Raw genomic sequence first — 26,887 nt, 5'->3', positions numbered from 1 at the left:
ACATTTTAAGAATTATTAGTAACTGAAAATAATACTGATTCATATTCACACAAATCCACAGCAGTACTTTCCATGCACAGGGGACAACAACAAAAGAAACTCCAGAAAACAAAAGGAGCCTACAAGGGTTGTGTGCATGCAAGAAAGGGACTGCACGTGTGTTTCACCATGTTCAAGAGGACTGAGCTAAGGTGCACAGATTGTTTCTGAGCTCCAAAAAAAGCAAACCCAATGAGTGGTGGTTGGCCACTAATGCCAATCCTGCATGCCCAGCCAGCAAGGACTGCAGTTCACACTCTTCACCAGCTCCTTGCACCCTGTGAATTATTTACAGGCAAGTGCTGAATAGTTTACATTAAAACATTTCAGCATAAGGGCTGCCTAGAAACCATGCACCCTTAATTACTGCTTCAAATATTCCCTTCTTCTGCAGTGTGACTGAGTGTTCATGCACACACCATGTTCCCTTTCCCAGATGTCTCTCAAGCCTGCCCAGAGCTCTCACATAGTGTAAGCATATCCCAGTAAATGTATATGTGCATATTTTTTACACTGCCCTCTCTTTGAGTGTTTTTGAGATCAAAAGGAAATAAATGCCTGTCTAAATATTTGCAGAAGTAATTCAAAACAACCTTTAAAAACAGTCACAGCAAATTTGTGTTCAAGTCATTCACCAGCCATAGAAACAGAACCTCTACAAATGAAATATATGAGAAGAAAACAACTAAATGAGATTCAGCTTTGAAAATGTAGCTAATAGATGTGGGAAAATTAATGCACAGACACAGCATTTTACATATATATGTGTACAGAAGATAGTATTTCAAAGTATCTGGCATTTGTGATTTGTATAACCAGTACATTGAATAATCCATTGCCAATTACTTTTCCTGTACACGAGCTCACATGCAACACAAAAGACACTTTACAGCTTCGATCGCTCTGTGATCAGTCAGAAACCCTGAGTCCAAAATCATATTATTAAAACATTTTCTGAAAACTCTGCCTCTGCGAGTGTCCTCAACTTCCTGTACCTGTTTCATAAACAGAAAGGTTAATTAAAACAGAAGTTGTGAATCAGGAGACACAGAGGTGGTAGAACTCAGCTACTGAACTGGCCATCAAGAACCGAACAGGGCAAAGGACCTGAGGGAGCACACACTGGTGATGTAACAGAAACACTCTTCCTCGGGTACCATCTTTTAACAGTGATCTTTTTCTGTCCTCTCATCCCTTTCCCCCTCTCCAGTAATGATCAAAGAAATGACATGAAAGAGAACGGCTAAAAGGCGAGCAGGAGATGGAGGGAGAGGGGGAAGGTGCTGACAGCGGGCTGGAGGAGATGAGATTTCCCAGAAGGAGCAAGCAAGGGACTTCATCGTCTTGTGCTGGGAGTAATCTGGCTGTTTTGGGATGAGATCAATACATGCTGGAGTAGTTCAGGAAGCCATCTAGCTAGAATTCACTGCCAGTTCTCTGATTTCTTTTGAAGGACCCATGCAGCATTGCTTAAGGATTCTTCAGTGAAACCTGTCAGTGCTGTAACTTCCAGGTATAGTCTCCAAAGCAAAAGTGGGAGCGCAGCTTTATGTGAACCTCCCCACGGAAAAGCTAGTGGGGGTGCTCAAGGAAACGGCATAAACTCCAAGGTCAGGTGAGCATCTCTGGGCTAATCTCTGGCAGCCTGGTGGTGGCTGTGGGCAGCGTTATTCCCTGTCATGCCAGTGCATGGACCAGCCTGCCGAAGGGGAGCTTCTCCAGGGGCTCGTGGACAAAGCACCAGCCTTAGCTTGCAGCTGGGTGAGGTAAGCATGCACCTGGAGGGTACTCCATCCCACAGGATCCCTGCCAGCCTCTGGAAACCCTGGTGTAGGGACTTCCTGAGCCAGAGATTATATTTGCATCTTTGTATGTGATAGCTCTTGATGTAGGATCTTGAACCCATGTTACTTTTAGCATCTACATCTTCTGGGCAGTGAGCACCACAATTTCTTTACGTACTGTGTGCCACCTTATTCACTGTTTTAAAGCTTCTGTCTCCCATTTGATGCCGTGAGTTATTTTGTTATAAGCAGCAGTGAATAATATCTCTTATCTTCATTCTCCCCTACTCTCCATGATTTCATAGATCTGTTTTATATCCTCTGCTAATCATCTTTTTTCCACATGAAAGTCTCTATTTTCTTTCTTTTTGCTCAGACAAACTTCACAGTTGTGATGGCTCTCGATATCTTTCTGTACTTTTCCTAATTCTACTACAACCTTCCCCGAGAAGGGGTGACAACATATTTGTGGTGGATTCTAGAGGTGAAGGCACCACAGATTTAGGCAGTTGCATGATGGTACTTTCTGCTTTGTCTTCTGTTCTTTCCCTGGTAGTTCCTAATGCTCTGCCTTTTTGACAGAACTGCTCACAGCAGGTCCAAGACGTACTGTCTGAGTTAGCACTGTGCCTGTGTATTTAGCAGCAGTTCTGTTCATGGGTGGCACTTTGTGTCATTTACACAGAATTTCATCTGCCACTTTAGTACCTGATAACTCAGTAACAGGAGACCCTGCCCTAATGCTTTGTAACCAGTTTTAGAGCTGACAAGAGCGATTTTGTGTCTTCTGCAAACTTTGTTATCTCCTTTCCTTGTCCAGGATAATTATGAGCTTACTGAGAAATGCAGACAGTTGGAGAATTCCACTCTCCTCAGTTTCCTATAACTTTCCTCCGTTAAGACTGATCCGCACTTTGTCTCTTATTTTTTAACCAGTTACTTACCTATGGGAGAACCTTCCCTTTTATCCTTTGATAGCGTCATTCCCTTAAAAGACCCGCGAGGTGTTCTCTCTCTCGACAAAAGCTGTGCTGCCTCCTCCCCTGCATTTCACATTTAGCCATGTGTCTACAAGTCAGACCCTGTATTTAAATTTTTGACAATTCGCTTGGCAGGAAAGTCAGGCTCATCGTTCTGCGACTTCAGCTATTTAGAACTGATATTGCCTTCAGGTCTTCCTTCTGGCTCTGGGCACGGGTAACAGATTACAGTCCACGGTTCACAGTTTAGCAGTTTTGTATGTAAGCCCCTGCACAATGCTCAGGTGAGTAATCTGTAGCCCTGGCAATTTGTTACTATTCACTTTATAGATATGTTTCAGAAATGTTTATACTGATGTTTTGATTTGTGAGAGATCCGCTAACTCATGCCCTGAACAGAGATGTGCCAGTACGAGAATCTGCTCAAGCACTTCCATGCTGATCTCTAATGCAATAAATTCCTTTTGCTCCTCTGCTACTATGCTACATCCCCTGAACATGCCTTATAGACCCGCATTACTCTCTGGACCTGCAGAGGCAGGCTCTGGCAGGCTGCTCACTTCTGATGGAGTTGAAAACATTTTTATTAACGGTCTTTCTGGTTTTCCCAAGTTGTGCGTAGAAATCTTCCTTAGCCTGCCTCACTGTGGTTCCGCACTTAGCTTTACATCTAACTCTTTTCTGTTTTCTTCGTCTAGTAACACCTTAGCTTTTGAAGAATGGCTTGTTACTTCTAATGGCCTTCTTTGCTCTGCTGCTTAGACAAGCTTTTTCTGGGGCCTTTTAATGGTTGGGGATATGTATTACTCTGGGCATCTCGTATTGTGTCTTTAAATGATCCCTGTGCCCTCAAACATCTTACTCTTTTGACTGTTTCTTTTAATATTATTTTAAGAAGATTCTCATTTTTGTGGAGGCTTCTTTTCTGCAGTTTATGCTAACACAGCATATTATAATGCTAATACTATACTCTTCCTATTCAGGCACAATTGGGGATTTTGTGTTACTTGTCACTGGACTTTACACTCTCTTTAACGCATGCCACCATGATATACTCTTCTGTTCTGTATAATTTCACTTGGGGAATTAGAGTCTCTCTGTTTGTTTTTCTGATGGGTTTCTGGAAATTTTAAAACAAAAACTTCATTTAAAGCCAGGCCTTCCAATTCATCCACCTATTTTTTAGTCTTCCAACATTTATCTAGAGGCATATATACATTTCCCCTTCGTTTCCTTGTCTTATTTTTTGTGCGTCCTACTTCAATAGGACTATCTATTGAGATTGATCTTTGCTGTTTCTGACCTGTTCTCTATTGATTTATGTCCAGTCCCTTTCTAAGATAAAGAATGGATGTGACTATAACTATTACGTCAAGCAGTGTGTTTTCAGCTTGATGGCTTTTCTGTATAAGCCCTGCATGAGCTCCCACTATCCTCAACTTTCGTTAGTTCTTATAAAATCCTTCCTCTGTGTATATTTTCTCAATCTTATAAGGAGATTTTGACTCTTCAGCTGGTCCTGAAAGCATCCACAGAAGCTACTGCAGTCAAATGGACATAGAGCTGGGCTGCTTTCAAACACATCAGTTCTTCTATATCCTGGTAAAAGGAGGTAAGAGGGAATGAAGACTGTATGTGCTTAGCAAAACATGCTGGCGGTGGCTCTGGAGGGATATCTGAGCACCTCCCTCCCAGTCACATCACCAGGAGGAAGGCACAGAAGTACAACAGGAGAGCTGGGCCTCTGAGACTGACTACAAAGAGACAGAGGCACCACAGCACAGATCCCTGCAATGCCCTGAACACAGCAGCATCCTGAGCCCTGCCTTAGGCGTGCAAGCTCCTGCTCTGGTGAATCAAGGAGTCTTTTCAGAGCCTGTGGCCTAAGCAGGATGTGGCCTAGGCCAGTGAGGGCCCCCTCGGGGAGCTGGGCTCCTCCCTGAAGCTGGAGGGAGATGCTTTCTCTTCCCTCTCCTCCAGGGAGTGCCCAGAGGGGAGCCCTCCCAGGGGGGTTCACAGATGGGGAAGAGGCACAGACAGGAAGAGAAAGAAACAGAGGCTGAAAAGCTTCAGAAAATTTGGGTGGCTGGTGAGAAAGGAAGAGGCACTGCTTAAAACATGAGTGTGTCAGAGAGAGGACCAAGAACTGGCAGTATATCATACATGTCCAAGAATGGGAGCAGCGCAGTAGTACCCGATACCGCTGTGCTGTGTTTCTTGAGACTGGTGGACACAGATGAATGTTGCACAAGCCAGGCACCTCTGTTCCTAAATCCATCTGCTCTTGTTTCTGCTCTTTTACCCATATCCTCTCTTAATGAGGAGCTAAGAATATGTAAACAGACACAGAACTCCTGCCTTCCCTGATACAGGATTTATAAAATAAATAAATAAATAATAATAATAATAAAGGTGGTTGCACCTACACCACGAAATGAGAAAATGCTCAGGCTGGTATCTGGGGGCAGCTCACTGGATTGCTACACTGTCAATACTGTGGCTCACGCCCCAAGGTCTCTTTTTGGGATGAATGGGTCAGTTCCCTCACGAGGGTGTTTCTGCACATGGCAGGACCTCTCATAGCCCACAACACCCCGCATCTGGAGGGCATCCACGCTTTCACTGCAGGAACGACAGCCCAGGCTCCATCCTTGTTGCCTTGCTTGCCTCTGCCCTGCTCTGCAGAGAGGGGAATTCAAGGGAGGACCCATGTTTCCCAGTTGCTCCCCAATCTCTTCTTCCTTCTCAGACCCCCCGGAGATCCAGCCCACAGCAATCTCTGGTGAACATCAAGTTCTGCTACTCTGACTGTAAGGTGGAAGAAGAGGGGAAAGGGAGGCAGACTGCACTTGCAGTGAAGTGGTCAGGCACAGACATTGTACAGCAGCTGGAGCACAGCTCACAGCATCCCTGATGGCACAGCTTGGGTCACTGCCCCCAAAATCCAGTATGCAGCTGCAGGACATGGATGCTGCTGCTGCACAGTGCCAGTACCATGAGGCATGTGAAGTCAACCTGGCCCAGGTGACAGGGGTCCACTTTGGATTCAGCCCCTGCTGGGTCCAACCACCATTTGGCAGAGCAAGGCAAGATGTGCACTGCTCATCTCTCCATGTGAGACAGGCTCAGCATTGCCAAAAAGGAGCAGGGAGGCCTGGCATGAGCAGAAGCCTCCTCTGCTCCCCACCCCAGTAGGACTTCCCTGGACCAGAACATGGTTGCCAGCCACTGAAGTACATGGACGTGCACACTGACCACCTGGCATTGGGGGACACTGTCCCCCAGTGGTGGCAGCTGTGTCAGGGCTCCTCTCTGAGCAGTCCTGGATCACAGTCTGCCAAGGAAGGAGCCAAACACTCCTGCAGCCCACAGGCAGGGCGGGTGTGGGTGGCAGAGCCCTGCACTGTCTGCAGACACCACCAAGGTGCTACGTGCTTGCCTGCACCGTTCTCCCCTACAGGCACATCTGGAAGAAGCACTAGCTGACAAGAAGCTAAAAACCGTGGTGCTACGTGGCTGCCATGTAGCAGGTCACGTCAGATGTGTCCAGGCCACGGCGAGCTGGGCCTGTGGTAAGCATTTCCAAGCAGAGGGGAAAAGGCTGTTCAATAAGTAGAGGAGACTGCTGGAGAGAGGCACCAAGAGCTCCCCTGGGAACTGCTTAGGTCCCCACCTTGTTCATGGTTCATTTGCCCTCAGGGTGGCACGGTGTCCCTGGAAGCTGCCCCTTCCCTACCAGTACCTGGGCTTGGGGTCAGACTGGCAGGGAGCACCACAGTCACCTGCTCATGTGCTACGACCGCTGGTCTGGTGTCTGGCAGAAAGCCATGGCTGAGCCCCACCAGCCCCTGGGTTTTAGTTTGAAATGTGAATTCTCATCAATTCCTGAGCAACCTGCCATCGTATCACAAGGGCCTTTCCAAGCGCAGGTCTCCCATCATGATCCTGGGAGAGGCTGTCTCTCTGATGATATCACTGCATACCGCCTCCAGCTCAGAGCACATTAGCACCAGAAAGCTACTGGCAAATTGGAGAGACATCTCTGTACCGCTGCCTTCTTATCTCTTGAAATGGCAGTATCCCTCAGGGCCCTTTGAAGAAACTCCCATATCAGCTATCTGCAGCATCAGGCACTTCTGTGCCTGGGAAAAAATCTGTTCCTTGGAGTCTGAGAGTCCAGAGCGCCGTAGGCACCGAGTGCTGTGCCCCGCGCACATCCCCCCTGCCACCTCAGAGGCAGGCACCCAAAGATCAGGAGCTTGGGCGTGGTGTAAGGGCTGGACAGACTCGCAGGGGGAGGAAGTTACTATCTCCCTGTTACAACGAGCACACTGAGTCATGAGTTTAAGGCCAGCATTTCAACAGAAATTAGGCAGCTAGATGTGTATTTGGTACCTAAATCAAAATGATTTGCCTGCGGACCTGCAATGGGTCAGCGGCAGGACGAGGAAGTGGGCCAGGTTCTGCTCTGGACGCCAGCACGCTGCATACGCTGACCCGCAGGTAAGTATCTTCTGAAGAGTCTAAGAGAGCGAGATCTGGCAGCTAAACCTTGTTAGTTTTTTTTCCCAAAATCTCAGTCTCAAATGTATTTTCTGCCTCAAGTAGAGGCAGAATTGACACACAACAGTTAGGCAAAGGGCCAAATTTTAATTACTTTTTAGTGTCTTTTTGAAAACAAATGTAACTCCCACACAACCAAGGCAGATGAGAAATGAGGGATGTGTGAATCCACAAGCTCATCTAGTCCATCCTCCTATCACCACAAGCCATGGACACTCATCTCCTTATCAAGTGTAGTAAGTTGGGGTTGACTAAAACAGCTAAAGCACAGTAAGCATTAATGATAATGAATCTTGCAGTAGGACAATCCAGGTGAATAAGGACACTGAGAAATGTGGTTCTACCCTTTCCTTTGGGAGATATTCCAGTTTCTAGCGATTCTCATTTAAAAATATCCACCTTATCTCTAATTTGTATTATTTTAGGATGAGACTGCAGTGCCTGTTGCTTTCAGCTGATTCATTAACAGACCAAAAGACTTGCTGATCATTCAAGCAGTCATCTCAGGACAGTATCTGAAATACTTCTGTGTTCACCTGTTATCAGCAGTTCTGCAGGAAATCCTACCGTGAAAGTACAGAAGTGTGTGCACACACAGCCAGAGTATCCTCACAGGCAGCCTGCAACAAACCACCCTTATTCATCTGTTTGCTGAAAGAGGAGGCAAACAACAGACTTACCCTGACTACATCGCTGCGATTGGCAGTGAAGGTGAAAACTCAGTCTGTGTCCAGGGGTGCCTGTCCCTGAGAAATCAACAGGAACCATGAGGTTTCCCTCCCGTCCTGACAACCCATCCTCCTGCTTTTTCAGCTCTGAGCCGGACTGTGGGACTAAACACTTCCAAAGTGGCTGAGAGCCTGAGCCACAGGGCAGCGGAGCACTTGGGATCAGGGGCTGAACTTCAGGCGAGCAGCTGGTGCCAGCAGGATGGCCATAAGGAACGTGCGCATCAAAGGCTTTGTGCAAGTCTGAGTCCTCAGGAAGGTGAACAGGATCGGGCTCCAGGGGACACTTTCTTTTCCTTCTGTGATGACGGCCATGTAAGCTGTGTCTCTGGGGCAGTGGGACATGGGACGTGCCAGCTGCTCCCGATTGTCTGCTGGCATCTACACCAAAGTCCAACCTGTTTGGAGAAGCAGAAGGGGCATCAGAAAGCTCACAGCCTTGCTGGAGACAGGCAGGCTGTCCTGCCAGAGGTACCTCTGGTGACACAGTGCTACTTTCAAGAGGCTGCTGACAGTGATGGGTTTTCTCAGTCCTCTTTTGTGTCCGAGCACTGTGGAAGCCAACCTTGGCCCCAGAGTACCGGGACTTGCGCTGGCTAGGCCCTTGCCCAGCCCGCCCAGGTGCGCACTCTGCATCTCTTCTGTAGTGGTGATGCTGATGATGGTGGTAGTGGACGTGGCTGAGTATCTGGGACTTGGCTGGAGCAGCACTCCCAGGCACCATCAGGTCCAAGGACCTGGGCCGTGCCTCCCTCGTCAGCCGCTGCTGCTCCTGGCCATTGTCCACGGCAGGTCCCTCTGAGCTGCAGTATACAAAGGGGTCATAGTCACTGCTGAGGGAGCTGCGGAAAGTGGAGCAGCTGCCGTGGATGCCCTGGAGACTGACGTCTGTGCAGTTCAGCATAGAATCACTGGAGGAACCGTGACAGGGCCCGGAGCTGGAGTCACTGCCTGGCCCATCTGCCAGGTAGCCGCTGTGCTCCGTGAGATAGCTCTCCCCAGAGCCGCTGCTGTTGTGCTGGTGCCCATGGCCAGCTCCCCGGCGCAGCGGGGTCACACGGTGCTGCTTCTGTGGCAGGGCTGCCTTGAGCCCCAGGCACGGGGGCTGGTGCTGAAGAGAGCAAGTCCTGTGGGAAGGCAGTGTCTGTCCACATGCCGAGAGGTCGTGCTGCTGCTGGCCCAGCAGCCCTGGGGCCAGGGGGGAAGGATGGCTGCAGGCAGGCAGGGAGCTTGCTGGCCTGTAAGGCATGTAGTGAATAGTGCTGAAATCCAGCTGGGAGAGCTCTGGAGAGCGGAAGAAGGCATTGCTGTGGGCAGGCTCTGGGGGAAACCTCCTGAGGTTCCTCTGGGGATAGGCATGTGGGAGGTGATAAAGGGCATGTCCTGGGTGCTGACGGAAAAGGTGGAGCCGCCGTCCAGGCTCCATGTCCCGAGGGGTCAACCTGGAGCCTGGAACTGCAGCCTGGTCCACAGAGTCTCTGGCTAGGAAGAAAGAAGGGAACATCCAGCACATGTCCCACAGCCCAGCTGCAGTAGCCTCAGCACCAGCATGCCTGCACTACAATCCATGTCCCATAGCTCCTCACTGCTGCCAAACTGTCTTCATGGCTCTGCATCACACAGCCAGCGCCTAGCACCCTTCCCACTGCTCCAGAGCTCAGATCCCAGCATCCTTCCCTGCAGGCCCCACCGTTCTTGTTCTGTGACTGGTAACCCCTCCTATTGGCACAGGTCCCAGCCCAAGCCCAGCATCTCACCATACACCGCTGCAGGTGTGGGAGCCCACACACAGGGACCCCTCTCCACACACTCACCTCGCCTCTTACGCTTACATACACAGAGACACATGCTCCTGCTCACACACTGACTGTTTGCATCACCTCCAAAGCTTTGCAGACCTCCTGGGCACAACCCCTGCACACACACCCCTATCCCTGGCTGGAAAATGCTGCATCTGAGCCCTACCGAGAATGTTGAACATGCAAAGCGGACAAGTGTGATGTTGCTGCAGCCAGGGGTCAACACACTCCCGGTGAAACTCATGCGAGCATGAAATGATCCGCAGTTCCTAGGGAAATGTGTGGAGAAAGAGAGGAGGGTGAGTGAGGAGAACCATGTCACAGGACCTGGAGACACAGAGACAGGGCTCTCTTGATGCTCCAGGAATCGGGACTGGTAGGATGGAAAGACATCTAATAGTGGGCGAACTGCAGACCAGTTTTGCAGCCTGGCATCTCTAGTTCTGATCGTTGTGTCCAGCCACAGTGGTGTGAATGCCTAGAGAGGTGCCTGGCCCTCTCCAAAACACAGAGTTTCAGACTGAGCACTTTGGAGAAGCAATACCCCTTCTTCCCCTTTGTTTCAACATAGACCTGTTACAGACATTTTTAAGCTACAGAGACAACAGGAGACCCAACTGTAAGAAATCTGAATCTGCAAGCAAGTGACTTAAACAGAAGCAATGGTTTTTGCCCAAGTTACAGGGCAGGCTCACCTCTGTTACTGCTTGTCTTTTCCCAGCCTTCAGGAGCTGCTGAAGGAAACCTCCCAAGGGCCTCCCACCCCGCTGGGGTGCCCAGCTCCCACTGCAGCTCCCCCCATGAAATGGCCAGAGAGCTCAGAGCTGTGACTAATCAGTGGCTGTGCCCGCAGCCTACCTGACCCTCGCTGAACTCCTCCAGGCAAACAGCACAGACCGGGGCAGAGCTGCAGCTGCTTGCTGAGTCCCAGCGAGATGCCTGTCGGCATCTGGCCTGGTACCTGCGTGTGGCTAGTTGCCCAATGGCCTGCATGGTCTGCTGCTGCAAGGAGTCCTGCAAGAAAGAAAGGAAACAGGCTTCCAAAAGCAGCAGTGGTAAGCCAGGCACCTGATGCAGAACTGGATCAAAGGGCAAAGGCTGCCCTGCACCAGCTGTGAGATCATGAACCACACCTGGCAATGCAGAGCTAAGGCAGCATAGCCTGGCTGCTGGGACAGCACATCCCTAAATCCCATCCCATCCCTGCCACCACCACTGATGCCTCCATGAATGCTGGGTGCCTCTAGATATCCATCCATGCTGAATGCCTGAACCTCTCCTGGGCTCCCTTCCTTTACTATAGGCTTTGAGGTCCCCAGCTGAGTGCACTATAATTAATTGTGATTGATTAATTAAGGTAGGCTGCATGAAGGCTTGTTTGAAAACAGACAAATAAAAATACAGGGGCTCTAACAGCAACACCAGGACAGTGCTTTCAGAGATGAGTGTTTAAATGGTTACTATTTTGGCTCAACAAGCAATTTGTCTGGTAGTTGAATACTTCCTCAGCACAAATATACCGTGTCAAATGTAAGACCTCATGCCTCACCATCCACTGGTGGCCAAAGAAGCCAGGGGAATCCTGTGTTCATTCACTGAGGTCTGTTATGTGATGTCATTACAATTTAGATAAGGAGTTTCTGAGTACAGGACTGGAAAGAAAACAGGATCTGTTTGTGCCTACTGTCCATGGAGACAGACACCAGGACGCACGCATTAAACCAAGATCCACTCTCAGCAGGGTAAACAGATGTGCTGTCAGCTACCCTGTTTATTAACACGGGGGTACCAGGGTGCCTGTCTGCATCCAAGCAGAGTAGTATTTAAAAGCAACCAACTCACAGCACTAACAGCACTCTTGCTGGTGAGCAGAACAGACTAGATTGGGCTTTATCAGCTTTCTCTTGCATATGTAGCCCATAAAAAAGGTAAAGGGTTACCTAAACCCTGCCTGGAGAACGAGCTCCATCCTTCTGGCAGGTCAAGCACCATGGGAAAATGCAGCTGAAAAGCTCAGAGAATGAGGAGCAAATGTTCTACATGTATTACTGAATGTATAAGTAGATGGTGATTTTCAGCAAGTTATAATGTAGCTATATGCACTCTGATTTTATCAAGGCCAGTGATAAAATCCTTTCCTCTGAGAAATCCCTTGTCTCTTTTCTGATTCATGGGAGGTTCAGGAGTTGGTCCAAAATCAGGGCAAACGTTTTGAACTTTGACAAAACAGTTGTCCCAAATCCCTGCCGAAAAGTGAAAGGTTCCCAAATTTTAAAATGCTGAAATCAGAGGGTTACAGTAGAAAATGTCAGATGACCTCAGCTACAGGTGTCCATCTAAGAGATCTGTCCATTCAGAACATAAATTCCTCCGTGGCTTTGCTAGCTATGTTTAAGCAGATATACAAGAGTTAACATGTTCCTATTTACATCTGCCCTGTTGCACTGCTTTAAGGAGACAGTCAGTCTTGTATTTTCTTACTTTTCATTTCTCTTCCATTTTCTAAATGGAATTATTGGGGATTTGGGGGTGATACTCATTTCCAGAGGTGACTGTGTAACCTGGCATACCCAAAGTGGACTTTGTCACTAACAGGAGACACCTGGTGCTAGACATCCCAAATCACTCAGCTGTGTTGAATTTTTGAGCCCCAAAGCTTGTCTTTCTACAGGAGAAATGGGTTATTTTCAGATCTGGAAAAATGTCTGACTCTGGAAAGATTTTTATTTAATTTGTTAGTTTCTATAAAAATATTGAAACTTCTATTCTCTATCAATACAGACAATATTGCTAAAGCGAAGAGCTTGTGAGCCAGCTTTGCTGCCCCCAGCTTTACAGCCTTGGGCCCTGGGAAAAGCTCTGAAATGTTGCTGGGGACTGTGGCAGGCTGTTGCACTGCTGGTGGGGCAGCATGAGAACTGCAAGGCCACTGTCCAAGGGATGACAGTCCATCTCAGAATTGCACTGCACGTCCCTGTGACGTACGTGTCTCATGTGGCCAGGTCTCCAGTTCGCAAAGGAGCACATTGCCTCTCCCAGACTGAGTCCATGGTTGCCCTTGATGCATTTCTGTTCGCTCAGACCCATTTCTTTCATGAGATTCTTACCTGAGTCCTGTTCAGCTGGCACTTTGTGCGGACAACAAAAATCAAAATGATGACGACGACAGTGCTGACTACTGTGAGAAGAATCCACACGTCATAATCTGGCTGTTGAATAAAACAAGAAAGGAATTACCCTTGGGTGTCAGGATTGGGAACTAGAGGCTAAGCAGGGGAATCCTGATCTCTTCCTGACCATCAGCCTTTGAATACATAATTGTTGGCCAAGCTCTACCTCCTTGCTCTTCACAGGTAAAAGAAAAAGGGCTCAAATTTTTTCTGCAAATTCCAGCAGGAATCAAATTTCTCCCTCGTGCAGCATCTCGTCTCATTAGAGGCTATGGTCTAAGATACTGCAAGATGAGAAAATCAAGGCTTAGCCTCACCTGAAGAGACAGGAAATTTTGCCTCACTCGATTAAATAAGAGAAACTGTAAATAAGCTGAAGCACTTTGGAGTATTTGTTTGCTGCATGTTATCTAAATGCTGCAAAAAGCTGTGGCCTCCATCCCTAGGAAGGAAAGCTCAGCACCTTGGGGAAGTCCCAAGGCACAGGAGCTTGGGAGAGAGGATACAGAAGGCAGTGGGAATGGTGTGTCTCTCACCCAGGCTGGTGGCTCCTTGACCTCTATCTTCACGTGGGCCTCTCTGTTCTTGTTCACAACACCCATGAGAAGTTCAGCATCATGGCCTCTGATCAGAACCACAGGCTGACTCAGACCCCTGGGCTTTCTCAGCTGTAAAGAAACAAACATGGTGAGAGATGGTCCAGAACAGCCTGAAACAGGGACTACACTTGCTTCCCAGGCATGCCAGGGGCCTCCCTTCCACAAACACTTTAGAGACCAAGGCTGCTCTCCTAAGCCTACATCATCACTCTGTGAAAACTGTTCTGCATCAGATGGAAGCTTCTTGTCCAGTGTTTCACCGGCTCTTCATCAGGATAGCTTGCTTCATTTCCTCTTATAGCTTAACCCATGATGGTGTCTCCTCTTCAAGCACAACTGGACACTGCTCAGTTCCTCCTGTGATCCTCTTTCAAGTCCCTGTGCAAAAGTTCTTGGTCTCTCCTCTCCCATGTGGCAACTGCCTATAACACTACTATGTGCTGCCTTCTCTACAGTAACTCTTCATCTTTTTCTGTGGGACTCATGAGCGAGTCTTCCCCCTCCACCCATTTGATCTGTATGACATTCAGTTTGTTCTGGATTGTATGTGCATTTTTCCACCACGGATATGTAGTCCAAGCAGCCTGGCATGGGCTGACTCAACAAGCGGCCAAGACTGCTCTATCCTCCAGATTGAACTGAGTCAGGGTGGCCTTCTGACCCCACTAACCACTTCCCATATGCTCAACAACCTTAGTGTCACCTCATGGACCTTCACCTGCTGCTGCATTTCTCTAGCATGAGGAATTAAGTTGTAAGTGCATGAAAGAACCATGAGGACAGATCCAGGAACCAGGAGTCAACCCAGAGTTTTGCTTAATTCAGGTTCCAGCTCTCCTTATTTGTCCTCTTATCTAATATTGGATGTTTTTCATTATCCCTTAATTATTAAAATGGGTAAGCAGTTCCTCTCCAGAGATGACAGTAGTGTTTGTGGAAGGGACCTCTGGAGGTCTCTAGTTCAACGTCCTACTTGCAGCAACATCCCACAACAGCAGACCAGGTTGGCTGTGACTTTGTTTAGACAAGGCTTGAAAGCCTTCAGAAATCATCCTCCCTCTAGTGTACACCAGGGTTTTCAGTATGAGATGGGCTCTGGTATCTGTGACTTTCCAGGGTAAGTATCCAGCTTCTGGCAGGAAAGTTAATTGAACAGATAATGTCCTTCAAGAGCAGCAAGGTGCTGTTTGCGAAATTCTTAGCTTGCTTGTGTTGCCTGGAGATCTGGATGGGTCATGCGGTTAGCAAAAGAGAAAAGTGCTCTTTGTGCATATGGCTGAGCCAAGTAAGAGCTGAGATTCAAAGCTAGCCTGTATTAACTTTCTGGGACCCAGTGGTACCTGTACCTCCCACTGTGTGTTGGTGGTTGGTGGGTCCTGATCTTGCACATTTTGGGATGGGACAGGAGGACTGAGGTTTATCTGATAGTATCAATGGGGTCTGTACCTGATCAGCAGCACTTTCATCATCGGTAATGTCAAAAAGGATAGCACGGGCTCCACGCTCCCCCGCCAGCTTTGCCTGTCCAAAAGAACAAAACCTTGAGTGGACATTTTATATTGTACATCTATATTTGCATCGACTGTTTGGATAGGCATTTGCCTGACCCTCCATGGGAGAAAGAAGTGCCTGCTGCTTAGACTGAGAAAATAGCTTAAATGTATATTTCTGTGCTTGTGTTGAGCTGCGGTGAGACCAGTGCCTGCTCTTGCTAGAGCTCTGTGGCTCTTGGAGGGCTTCTCCTTACAGTTGCAGAGGTGCGTTAGTTGGTGGGTTTCCACTCACGACAACCCATAAATCTAAGCACCAAATCCCCTAAATGTCTGTGCCATGTGTCCCTTGCTTCAGAGCTAGATTTGCTGGGGGATGTGCAACTGTGTTAGCACTGGTTCATGGCTATTTAACCCCTCCATCCCAGGACAGCAAAAACCCTCTGCAGGTCCCCCCTTCTCATCATGGCTGCACCAGCCAAGCGCTGTTTACAGGCCTGACTCCCATATACATGCACTGTGCATTGCTTTGTGTGATCTGTCCCCCACATGCATCAGAGAGAGGCTTAGGTGATCCCTGGACTGCAAGTCTGGTCTAGGATTATGAGTCAGATCACTCTTGCTGTGTTTTTCACAGCTTTTCACGTCTGCCATGGTCTGACAGAGACAGCTTTGAGTCCCCCCGCAAAATGAGTATAAATGTCATCCTGGTCAGGTCAAAGCACACTGCCTAAAGGACTGCACAGGGTCGCCCGGGTCCTCCCGCCGAGCCCTTCGAGCCCTCGTGGTAGACAAGGCTGCCTCTTGTGAAAGGGAGACAGGAAGGTGAACAAAGTGCAGGGCTGGGCCGCTGTTACTCATGCAGAGTGCTTTGATCTGCGCGGCCCCGAGCAACTGTGCAAACAGGGATCTGCCAGGGCTGCTGCAGCCGTTTACCCATTGCCATGCCAAACTCCAGCTCAGGGGCCAGAGGTCAGTGCCGCAGCTTCTCAACTGCAATATCAGACGCAGCGCACCGCGTCTAGGGCTGACTGAAGGGAAGTGGCTTTCCCACCTCAGTGAAGAGCAGCAGACCAAGCTGCAGGGTCAGCTCCCTCCCTGGCTCGGAGGCCCAGGTCGCTTCCACTCACCTCAGAGGGGAGGAGCTGGGAGCCGGAGGCAGATGCCTGAGTTTGGGGACAGAGCTGGTGGTGTGAACAGAGGCACCGAGGGTTGAAAAACTGGAGGTCAGGGGATTGGGAGACAGGGCGTAAGGCTGTGAATCACTGATGGGATTTGACATTCTTGGCTTTGGTATAACAGATGGGGAAGCTGGAAATTGGAATTAGAAGCTCAGGGCAGGGATCAGAGACTGGGATCCTGCCTAGGATCAAAGGATCCTCAGCGTTTGCCAGCACTGAAGAACAAGCAGGACTTGCAGGTAGGGAATTCCACCCACTGGGGCCAGTCAGCCTTTGCTGAATGATGAACAGCTCTAGATTTTTTTTCCTGCTAAAGACACCAACGATGGGGAAACAAACAACAGAGACTGGAAAAATGATACTTCACAACATTTTTTCTGATTATTGTTGCCCTTCCCCAAGTGCAAAGGATACAGTTTTGTTCAAGCTATTCACAAACTGCTTGCTGCAATCATTTTCTGAGTATTTGCTGTCCATGCAGCTGATCTCTTCAGCCACATAGCATAGCTGACTTCCCTCTTGGAGGACTGAAACACTTTTAGTGCAAATATGGACTGTTTTGGAGATTTCAGCAGTCTGTTAACCAGTACTGCAATCAAGGGTTCACTCAGGGTCAGAGGAAAAAAATATACACACCAAATTGCAAAGGTTACAAGAAGAGGGGAAACAAATCATTCCAAATCAATTCCTGGGGTATTTTCCATGTCTACCTCTGTTCTTGCAGATCAGATACCTTTCTACTGATTTTAGTTTTGGATGCTGAGCCAGTGCTGGAATTTAAGAGAAGAGAAGCAGAAAAGAACATCAGGTGGCTGGATAAAGTTATTCTCATGCCAGGCTTGAAAAGACTGTCTGTGTACACTGCTTGGCAGAGTGACAGCTAAAGCAGAGATTATGATAACACTTTGCACATGACTATTCTTATCATCACTGATATAGCACTGCAATTCAACATGCAGAGCTCTATCACAGGAAACACATGCCAAGGCAACAAGAGCTCCTGCCCCAGAAAGCCAGGCTCACTCCAAGGATAAAACAGCACCAGCAGAGAATAAGATGAAGGCTGCACAAAATCAATACCTAGCAGAAATAGGGGTCCAGTGGAGACTTTTAAAGGTAGAAGGGGGGGTTGGTGAATGCAGAGCACTTGTTCAAGTACCACAAATAGGAAAAAAGTCTAGAAAAATGGCACAGGGCCGTTGGCTGGGCCCTTGTGGTAGAGGGCATGTGTGAGCTCTCAGCCCAGTGTCCCTCCAGCTCCTAGCTGGTGTCCAGGCCTCCCCAGCCCATTGGCCTCTGCACAGTTGCTCTGGGCCACATCTCATAGCTACATCCCTGATCTTGAGGAGAGGCACTGGGGAAAGAGCAAGAAAAGTGTCAAGAAGGGCAATGTGGGAAGAGACCTGTGTGACACTGGGAGAAGGAGCCTGGCAGGAGGATGGAGAAACAGCCGGACTCTGATATAGGAGAGCAGTTGTGGGGGGTCAAGGGGCCAGGGATACAAGGCAAAAGGAGGGCCCAGGGATCTGGCCTGCTGAAGGAGGATTTGCCTGTATTTCATGGCTAAACTAGGCCATCAGAGACACAAAGATTTTAAGGCTTATAATGACCCTCGTTCTTACCTGACTTCCTTATTACCAGAGAATTGTACCAGTGACCTCAGCTTTTGACATAGTAACTGCTGTTTGACTAAGGCACCTCATTCACAGGAGATATGATCTGAAGACATCTAAGATCTCCCATCACTTTGTAGTGTGGACAGTGGCCCTCACTGTTAAAGAGTCGCGTCCTAATTCCAGATCATCTGGTTTGCATTTCTCTGAATTGCTCAGTGCTGATTCTTGATGTGCCAGTTCCAGTGAAGTATTACAATATTATTTTTAAAGACATGGCCACAGAAGATGTTTTCCGCTCATGTTTCACACTAAGCACAGGAAAAGGGGCACAGGAAAGTGCAAATCTCTTCAACAGGCTAGCAAGCAATGGGAGGCTGCAGAACAGAGGGACAGGCACAGGTTGGTTGGCAGTAAAGCTTACATGGTGCTGGGGAAAGGTCTGAGCTGTTCCGCAGCTGTCGGATTGGAGTAAATTCCACACCAAAGCTAGGCAGTGGCAGTCCAAAAAGCAAAGAAATATGGATATTGAGGCTGGCTGGCACAGTGCTTCTCCCAAGAAACCTCCCTCTACCCATGGCCTCTTCTCCACCTTCCAACAGCTCTTTTCTACACTGCAACCTCCTCTTGTTTTTACTCTTTTCTGCGCAACAGGCTTTTTTTTACAGATTCATCCCATTCAGGGCATTTTTGCACATACCTTGTTAGCCAACGACAGGCATGGGTTGGGATCTCGATCTGGCTGTTCAAGCTTGACAATGGTGATGAATCCTGATTCAGTGTGTTCATCCTCACTGGTGTTGCACAGGGACAGCGGGTGGGACTGCATGGAAAAAAGCAAAGGAAACTCAGATCTTGGGGCTCAGCACTGCAAAGGGTGTTTCAAGCCTACTGCAAACTTTGCGCCTCATGGACATCCTCAGAACAGGGTATGGGATATCTCCAGGACTCCTGCAGTAGGCATCACAACTACTTCACCCCACTGAGTACATCGTGGCCCTGTCTGACAGCTCAGGATATTAAGCAGTGTCACTGTGGTTTTGAATGCTGTAAGAAGCAAGTCACTGTCAGATTTTTGGTCCAGCAGGAAAATGTCACAAAGAAAGATACAATTTCTACCATGGGCTAGACACAAGTCTGGCTTTGTCCCAGTCACAGACACGCAAAGCCAGAACAGCTTATGGAATCAGAGCCCTTGATTTCTGGGACAGAGCATCCCAACAGCACAGGTGCTGGTGCTGTGAGACATGGCTGTGTCCAAAGCCCTCAGGACTCACTTTACACACAGCCAGCTTGCTCCCAGAGCAGCAAGCTCTGGGCAAGGCTAAGGGATAACAACAAAAGCAAACTTCTGGTGCCACTGCACTAAAGAATCAGTGCTTCTTGTATCTCAGCTGCTGAACTCAACACCTCTCTGATAAATTTAGAGAGGATAAGAAACCCAAGGAAGTAGTGAGAAACTGAATGCAGGTAACAGTAGAGAAGTACTGGGAATGAGAGGGGAGAGGAAGAAATCTTGATAACCACACCCCAAGTAAGTCTTGGAAAAATGGTCATCAGCTTGAGGCAAACTGCTCACAGCAGGGAGCAGAGCTTGCAGCTGATGGTAGAAGACAGCGCAAGACAGGATCTAGGCAGTGGGTCAGCCCAGTGTGGCCATGCACCTCTGCAGAGCATCTTCCAGGGAGACAGGCTCCCTCATCTTCAGAAGGTGAAACTAAGCGCTGGGAAAGAGAGGGATGTTTCACATAAGTGCCATCAGCAACAGGAGTCAGACCAGAGATCCTGCTTTGCAGACCGCTGGTCAGAGGTACAAGGACGGCCCAAGCTCTCTGCCCCGTGGACATATATAAAACCCTTCAAACACTGTTTGTCTTGAGAGGACAAGAGCTACAGACCAACTGATCTCAGCGGCGTGGACACAGGGCTTACCGAGCCGACCACTACACCCTGCAGAAGGAGAGCCAGTAGCTCAACATGGTGTCACGGAGCAGAAGTCAGCAGCTGGAGGCCTGCCCCAGCCGTATCTGCACGCACTGTGGAGACACAAGCTGTGGGGCTAACGTCCGCCAGCAGCACTTGGTTAAAGTTTCCATGGTAAAACCCATTTGAGGTGACGCGGACCCTGTCCTGCTGCCGGGGCACAGCTGTGACGTGCAATGCCTTATGCCTGTGCATTTGTCACTGCAATGACATCTGCTGAGTGCTTTTCTGCTCCCTGCCTGAAAAGCGTATAACTGTTGCCGATTTTTCAGTCTTGCGGTGGAGGAAAGACGGTTTTGTGCTGAATGACTAGAGGCTGTAGGAAGCTGGAATTCAATTCTTGGCTCTCTCTTGGGAGTCTTGTCACGTTGCATAAAACCTCTCATCTCTTCCTAGAAAAGCTGGCTAGCTTCCTCCTCTGAGGTGTTCTGTGACTAAGTGGTGGTGTATGAAGCACACAGAGGTTATGGTACAGTAAGAAAAGCCTGTAAGTACTAAGGTTGTTGGACAGCTTTTAGTAATGCATCAGTGCATGGAAGTGTGGGAAACAAGCAAGAAAGCTCAAAGTTATAACAAAAAGGAAGATTACATAACCCTCAAGTAATTTTACAACAATATCCTCATGCTGTACAAAAAGGCTGTTGATTTGGCAGACTTAAAAATAGGGGGAAAAATTCTGATCCCTGCTCTGGCCCCTATATATTGCTGCAAGAGCAGGCTGAGGGAGACCCCACATCTCCATCCTCCCTTGACCATCCATGCCCATGTTGACACAGGGACTGTGAGGCAACATTGCCCCCATCCTCAGGCTGCTGCCTGACCCCAGCACTGGTCCAGGGTATGCAAAGATGCCAGCTCACGTGCGCTCACCCCCTTAGCCAGCATGGGGCTGGCAAGAGCTGGGGAATGGGGCAGGGTGGGTAACTCCAACAGCTGCTTCATGCGGAAGTCCACCGGGTAGGGGGATGGGGGGAGGGAAGGAGAATGGGGATCCTTTCACCTCAGACATGCCAATCTTGCCATTTAATATATGAGCGGGTCACTTAGACTCCTCATCAGCAAAAACAGGTACTTCAAGGGAGTGCCACTCATCTGGACCATTTTTAGTCAGGTACTTCAGGATGAGATGAACTGTGCCCATTTCCTGCTGTCAACAACAAAGGAACGTAGATAATTAGCTAAGATGTAGCCATCTGCATTGTACACATCAAAAGCCAGGGGAGACAACTGGCATCTCCAGCCACTCAGAAATGCAAAATGTCCTCGCTGGGCCTCCAGGGCCCTAGCAGCCAAAATTTCTGCCCATCAGAGCCTCTGTGGCGAGAGAAGACACGAGCACCTCAGCAGCAGGCTGAAGGGGCTGGGGATGAACGGTGGAAAAAAAGGCGGAGGACGTCTGCTCAGAGTTAGGCTGGCTGGAGAGCGTGGGCACGGCCTGGCACACCATGCCCTGCTGTCTCTGTGCCTGCCAGATCCGTCCAAAGCTCTGCCCAGCCCCACCTGTTCTTGCAGCCTCTAGTTCAGGGATTACTTCATGCAAAAGTGTTTCTGTAACTACCTGGGCCAAGAGATGAGTATCTATCACCCAAACAGCTCAGCAAAACCCCTGGAGCTGCAGAAGGGAGCTCCTACCACTTGGTGGGGCTCTTGGCCGGATCCTGCCCCTCTCAGCCAAGCTCGGCGGCAGTGTGAGACCTGGCTGCTGGCCTGTTCACCGCACCGGGGCCAGGGGGATCCCTGGGAATGAGGGGCCCTTCCCGTTGCCTCTTCCCACAACCCAATGGGGAGGTGGCCCAGGAGTTGTGGCGAAGCTACAGAGCGCCCAGGGCCCGGCCGGTTCTGCACAAGTGCTTCTTTGTTAGGTGGCTCTGAGGTCATTTCCAACACACCGGGAGAAAGGTTTAAGGGAGTTCAGAAAAGGTGCAGCAGCATTTGTTTCTGGGTAGAGGCGGGCTGTTCCTCTCCCTGGAGACCTGCTCTGTGTGAGTGCGAAGATCCCCTTGAAGCTGGGCTTGAAACAAGGTGGAGTTTCCTGCTGAAGATCAAAGGCTTCTTTATCCTCCCACTAAGCTCTCCTGGCTCAGGGCAGCCTTCTGCTCTCGGTTACCCATGTGTGAATACGGTGACCCCACAGGAATCACAGTTTCTCCCCAGCAGGGTAATTTGCAGAGATTGCCCCTTTGATCCTACGGTTATATCCAGTAGAAAAGTGGAATGGATGCTGCTCTCAGTCACGGAGGCATTTTCACGTTTGGCACTATGACTTTCTGCCTGTGCTTTGAAGCAATAGAAATTTGCACCAACTCTGAATGCACAGACACTACAAAATCAGGAGCTCGGTATCTCCGAACGGGAACAGATCTTACAAAACCACGAAAGGAACATAAAAATGGGTGAGGATTTCAAAACACCACAGACATTTGGGGTCTATTTATTATCTAGATTTTGAGAAATCTAATGCCTACAATCGGAAGGGCTAAATATTGACATTAAAAAAATCAAACCTAAGGTTCTCAGCTATTCTTCAGGAGCTCAAACACCAAGATGTAAGGCATAGCGCTATGAGCATTTTCTGAAGGCATAACCTGTTACATTTTAAAATACTTCCACAGGATAATATGGCATCTGATTAACTAGCATGTTCTTTTGATTGGCATTCTCTCATTCATCTTTCCCTTCGGATTTCACTCTTCCTATGTAATCCACAGTAATATGAGAAGACAAAAAATGTCAAACTGATATATAATTTAGACTTCAAGACGTGTAATTGTACCAAGCCAAGCACCATCAATTCTAGAAATTCAGAGCTCAGGGTTTGCAGGGAAGCAACCAAATGTGTCAAGACTTGGGAGCGTTCAGGAAAGCTCCCAAGTAACCCAGTTCTTGTCTGAAATAATGGCAGGCGTTGCCCGCACAAAGATGAACGTGGCATTTGTCTGTGATCCTAGCTGGCCTCACAGAACAATTCTGCCTTTTTCTCTTCACAATGCCATTACTTTTATATTATGTTTGCCTGACTGGGAGTTTTCTGGGTTTTGGTTAATATTTTAATAATCATACAAAAACACAAAACAAGAAATGCAAAGAGCCTGTCTTATGACACTTCTAATAATTCAAAGATAACCCTCCTGCTGGCTTTATTGAGCCTTTGCAGAGGAGTTCCTGGAACTCCGGAGAAAGCCGTGCAGCTGGAGCGCAGCGGTGAAACTGGCCCTGCAATTGCAGCCGACCTGATAATCCGGCGCAGCCATCCCCAGCCTGCCGCGGCCCCCAGGCAGCAACACTGAGCCAGTAACATACTGAAGGCAACACTGTATTTATTTTTCCTTTCAAACTGAAGAAAACCTGCATCTGCAGAAGGCAAAACAGGAACAACAAGCAACTTCAGAGGGTCTCGTTACCGCAAGTCAGGAGATGGGACGCTGGCAGCCTGTTCCAGTATAGAGACCAGCATGGTTTAGGGAAGGATCAGGTGGACTTTGAGGGCTCTACCAGATGTGCTGCTGCTCGGCAGTGAGACAAGACAGCTGTGCCCAGATGGCTGAGTGAGGGACTGGACACCAGCAGTGAATAGAGGGAAGGGCTGGCTGGGCTGTAAGGGTTTGTGGATCCCTTTCTCAGCAATGGTGGTGAGGCACTGGCAGGTCTTAGAAGAGCATTGCTGGCCAGGCTTGGTGGGTAATCAGGGGGAGAGGATGTCTCTACCTGCAGCTTTCTGGAACTGGGAAGAAGCAACACATCCTGGCACTGCTTGGAGTTGTGTCTGGCCCTTATTGGGAATGGCTCGTGAGGCTGCTATAACTTTTTTATGGCCGTAAACTCTGGGAGGCAAGGGATATTTCTTTGGGCTGAGCACAGAACAGCCTCTTTGTGACTAGGATTGCTAATCACAACGTTAATGATAAACACTGAAAATAAGAGCAACGAGCGCCACATTAAGATAAGCTGCTGCAGCTCCAGATGAGCTTGGGCAGCACACATGAAACACTGGCAGCAGCCCGGCAGGGGCCAGAGAGAAGCCTCTCCGGGCTGAGGTGGCTGCTGCCAGGGAAGACCTGCTGATGAACGCCTCAAAACCTTCCCTTTGATTTTCTGATAGGACTGGCCATTGTGGTCTTTTCCTCTTTCCCTCTGGGACACCCGATCTCCCTTGCCAAGCACTGGTCCTTTGTTTTGCACATTCCTGCCAGGGGCACAACTGCACCTACGAAGGGCATGGCAAGCAGAGCAGGTAAACTGAGACCGTGCCAGGATAACAACAAATAAGCAATACGACTGCAAGCTGAGACCCCCTCCTCATGCGGGGGAGCTGCCCCACGGTCACCTGTTTCCAGGACAGTGAATCTGATCCAGACGAGTGGCTCCCTGGTTACTCTGTAACGAATTCCTCATCAGGAGCTAATAACATCTTGAGGCTAAGAGTCCAGGTGCCTTCCTCAGCTCTCTGATGAAAAGATCAGGCAGCAGCTGGGAGGGATTCTTCTTCACCTAAGGACATAACTGTCACCTACCGAAGCAACGTGCTCCACTTGTCACTGCTCCAGGCCACTTCCTTCCTCTTTCTTCCACCTTCTCCTTCCTTTTGGTGCTATTCTGTTAACTTATCGAGCTTCAACAAAGCAGGAAGATCTGGCTCTTACTATCCACATCCTACAATTGGATTTCTTAGCACTTCCACTATACTTTGTATTTTGCATGAGGAAGCATGGCTGCACATTGTGGTCGCAGGACAAGGGTAGTCTCAGAAAATAATCTAGAGAACACATGGAAAACCAAATGATTATGAGATTCCTCAGTGCAGAAAGGACTCATGCTCCAGCTGCCTGCTCTTGCCACTGGGCTGCAGAGTCAGGATCCCTCATTCCCTCTGAAACCAAGAATTGTGGATGCAAACTGGCTCACAGCCTCCAGAAGCAAAGGGTTCTCCAGGCAGGACATCCCCTACTCTGCTGGGCAGGGCACTTTCTGAAGCTGGGACCTCTGTAGCACTAACTGGCACAACCCAGAGATCATTTCTTTTTCCCCGTTTCCTTACCCCACAGCATCTCCTTCTTTTCTGTCTTTTCCTTCCATACCACTTCTCCTAAAATACTGAACTTTTTTCCGAATTGATCCTAGTAGTCTTTGCCACTCTCTTCCCAGTAGACCCATTATCTTCCTAACAATCCATCCCTCTCACCTCGCTTGCACCCACTCATATATTGGGCCTGGAAACTAACTGATATTCAGCAGCCAGGAGCTAAACCCGCGGAGGCTGCTGAGACAGGGGCCCCAGTGCCCATGGAAATATCCTGGGGAAAGCCAGATATAGAGAAGTGCTAGATTCTCACTTGGGGGCTCCATTTATAAAACAGTAGAGAAAAGATGACCTTGAGAGGTCATCTAGCCCATTTTGCTGCCCTAAGGCAGGATCAACTAGACCTAAAACATTCCTCAGAAACACTTGCTTAACCTGTTTTCAAGACCTCCAAAAATGGAGATTCCTTACCCACCCCAGGCAATCTAGTCCAGTGCTTCATTCTCTTTAACACAGTATTTTCTAATGCCTGATCTGAGTCTGTCTTGCTGCAGTTTAAGCCTATTAATTCTTATTGAATCAACTATGCCCACGGAAAAGAGATTTTTCTCTTTTCTCAGTAACCATTAAACATATCATTCCTTTTTCTGTTCACACAAGAGTCTTCAGGGACAATGGCTGAAAAAGGACTGCTCATAGAAAAGTTCATAACAGCAAAGCTAAATGAATTATTTGTCTCAGCTTTCTCTACAAGAGAATTCAGAGTACTTCACATACCAGAGGCTTTCTTTATGGTGGATGAGTCAAAAGAATTGACTTGATCTGAAGTGTCAGTAAAAAACATTTTAGAACCAACCAATAAAGGACATCATAGAAACGAGAGGAAGAGAACAGGACAAGCTGGTATTCATCAAAGGGCTCTAAAAAGCATAGATAGAAATGGTGAGCTGTTAACATCGGTATACAACTTGTCACTAAATTGTACTGAATAGTAGAAAAATGGAAGGCAGCAAATACAGAGCTAAATTTGAAAAAGAATTTGAAGAGAGATCCAGGGAGCAGATCAATAAGCCTGACTTCCATGACAAAGATACTGGTAGAAAACAGCATAATGAACAAAAGGGGAATAACTAACATGACTTTGGTAAAGAAAAGTCATGCCTTGCAAAGTTATGGGCTTATGGGAATAAGGGTAATTAATGTTGTATACTGGTATCTGCTTTTCTTTTTCTATTACAAGATCAAAGCTAAGAGAGGTGACAGAATATTATGAAATACTATCCAAGATCCTCTCAAGAACTAAGAACAGAAAAAAGTAGGTCAGTTTTTACAATGGAGTGAACTTACCGATACAGTTCCAGAAGTGTTCTCCAGAATATTCATAAATGATTTAGAAAGTGAGAGAAATAGTAAGGAGACAAAGTTTTTCGATAATACATAAGTATTCAAGTTGGTAAATATTAAAATTGGCAGCAAAGGGATCTCAAAATACTGAGTGGCTGAATGATAAAAGAGCATCTGATGCTAAAAAATGCAAGTAAGAAAAAATATACCTAGCTATTTCATGCAGGAATGAGTTCTAAGTTAGCTCTTAACACTCAGGAAAGATCTTGGAGTCACTATGGGTAATTTTATTGAAACGCTTGTTGAATGACCTGTAGTCAAAAGATGAATAGACTATTAACATTACTAGTAAAAGAATAAAAAAATAGAAAAATCTACTAGATAAAGCCTCAGTATGCCATCAACTTGAATATTACAATACTTTTTGGTCACTCCATCTTAAAAAGAAGGAACTATTTCTATACAAGAAGAGATTAGATATACAAAGATTCTTGAGCCTAATAGAGATGAGGTATGTTAGAGATACATAAATCACAAAAAGCATGGAGAAAGTAAATCAAGAATGATTACTTACTATTTCTCAAACAAAAGAAGGAA

General features: G+C 48.0%; 1 protein-coding gene across 1 annotated transcript in view; it reads right to left on the bottom strand.

Moving 5' to 3' along the window:
* RNF43 (ring finger protein 43) overlaps nucleotides 1-26,887 on the bottom strand; it is a 72,622-nt gene that overhangs the window by 3,663 nt on the left and 42,072 nt on the right. The window contains exons 2-8 of the mRNA XM_026107239.2: nucleotides 18,647-18,769; nucleotides 15,109-15,183; nucleotides 13,600-13,731; nucleotides 13,001-13,102; nucleotides 10,752-10,907; nucleotides 10,060-10,162; nucleotides 8,047-9,576 (exon numbers count right to left, since the gene is read on the bottom strand). Coding sequence (XP_025963024.2) covers nucleotides 8,047-9,576; nucleotides 10,060-10,162; nucleotides 10,752-10,907; nucleotides 13,001-13,102; nucleotides 13,600-13,731; nucleotides 15,109-15,183; nucleotides 18,647-18,769 — 2,221 coding nt within the window. The remainder of the gene's footprint in view (nucleotides 1-8,046; nucleotides 9,577-10,059; nucleotides 10,163-10,751; nucleotides 10,908-13,000; nucleotides 13,103-13,599; nucleotides 13,732-15,108; nucleotides 15,184-18,646; nucleotides 18,770-26,887) is intronic.

This window comes from Dromaius novaehollandiae, chromosome 19 (genome assembly GCF_036370855.1).
Source record: "Dromaius novaehollandiae isolate bDroNov1 chromosome 19, bDroNov1.hap1, whole genome shotgun sequence".
In the NCBI taxonomy this organism is placed as follows: Eukaryota; Metazoa; Chordata; class Aves; order Casuariiformes; family Dromaiidae; genus Dromaius; species Dromaius novaehollandiae.
Note: the sequence above shows the minus strand (reverse complement) of the source record. Positions and strands in the feature narration are given on the sequence as shown.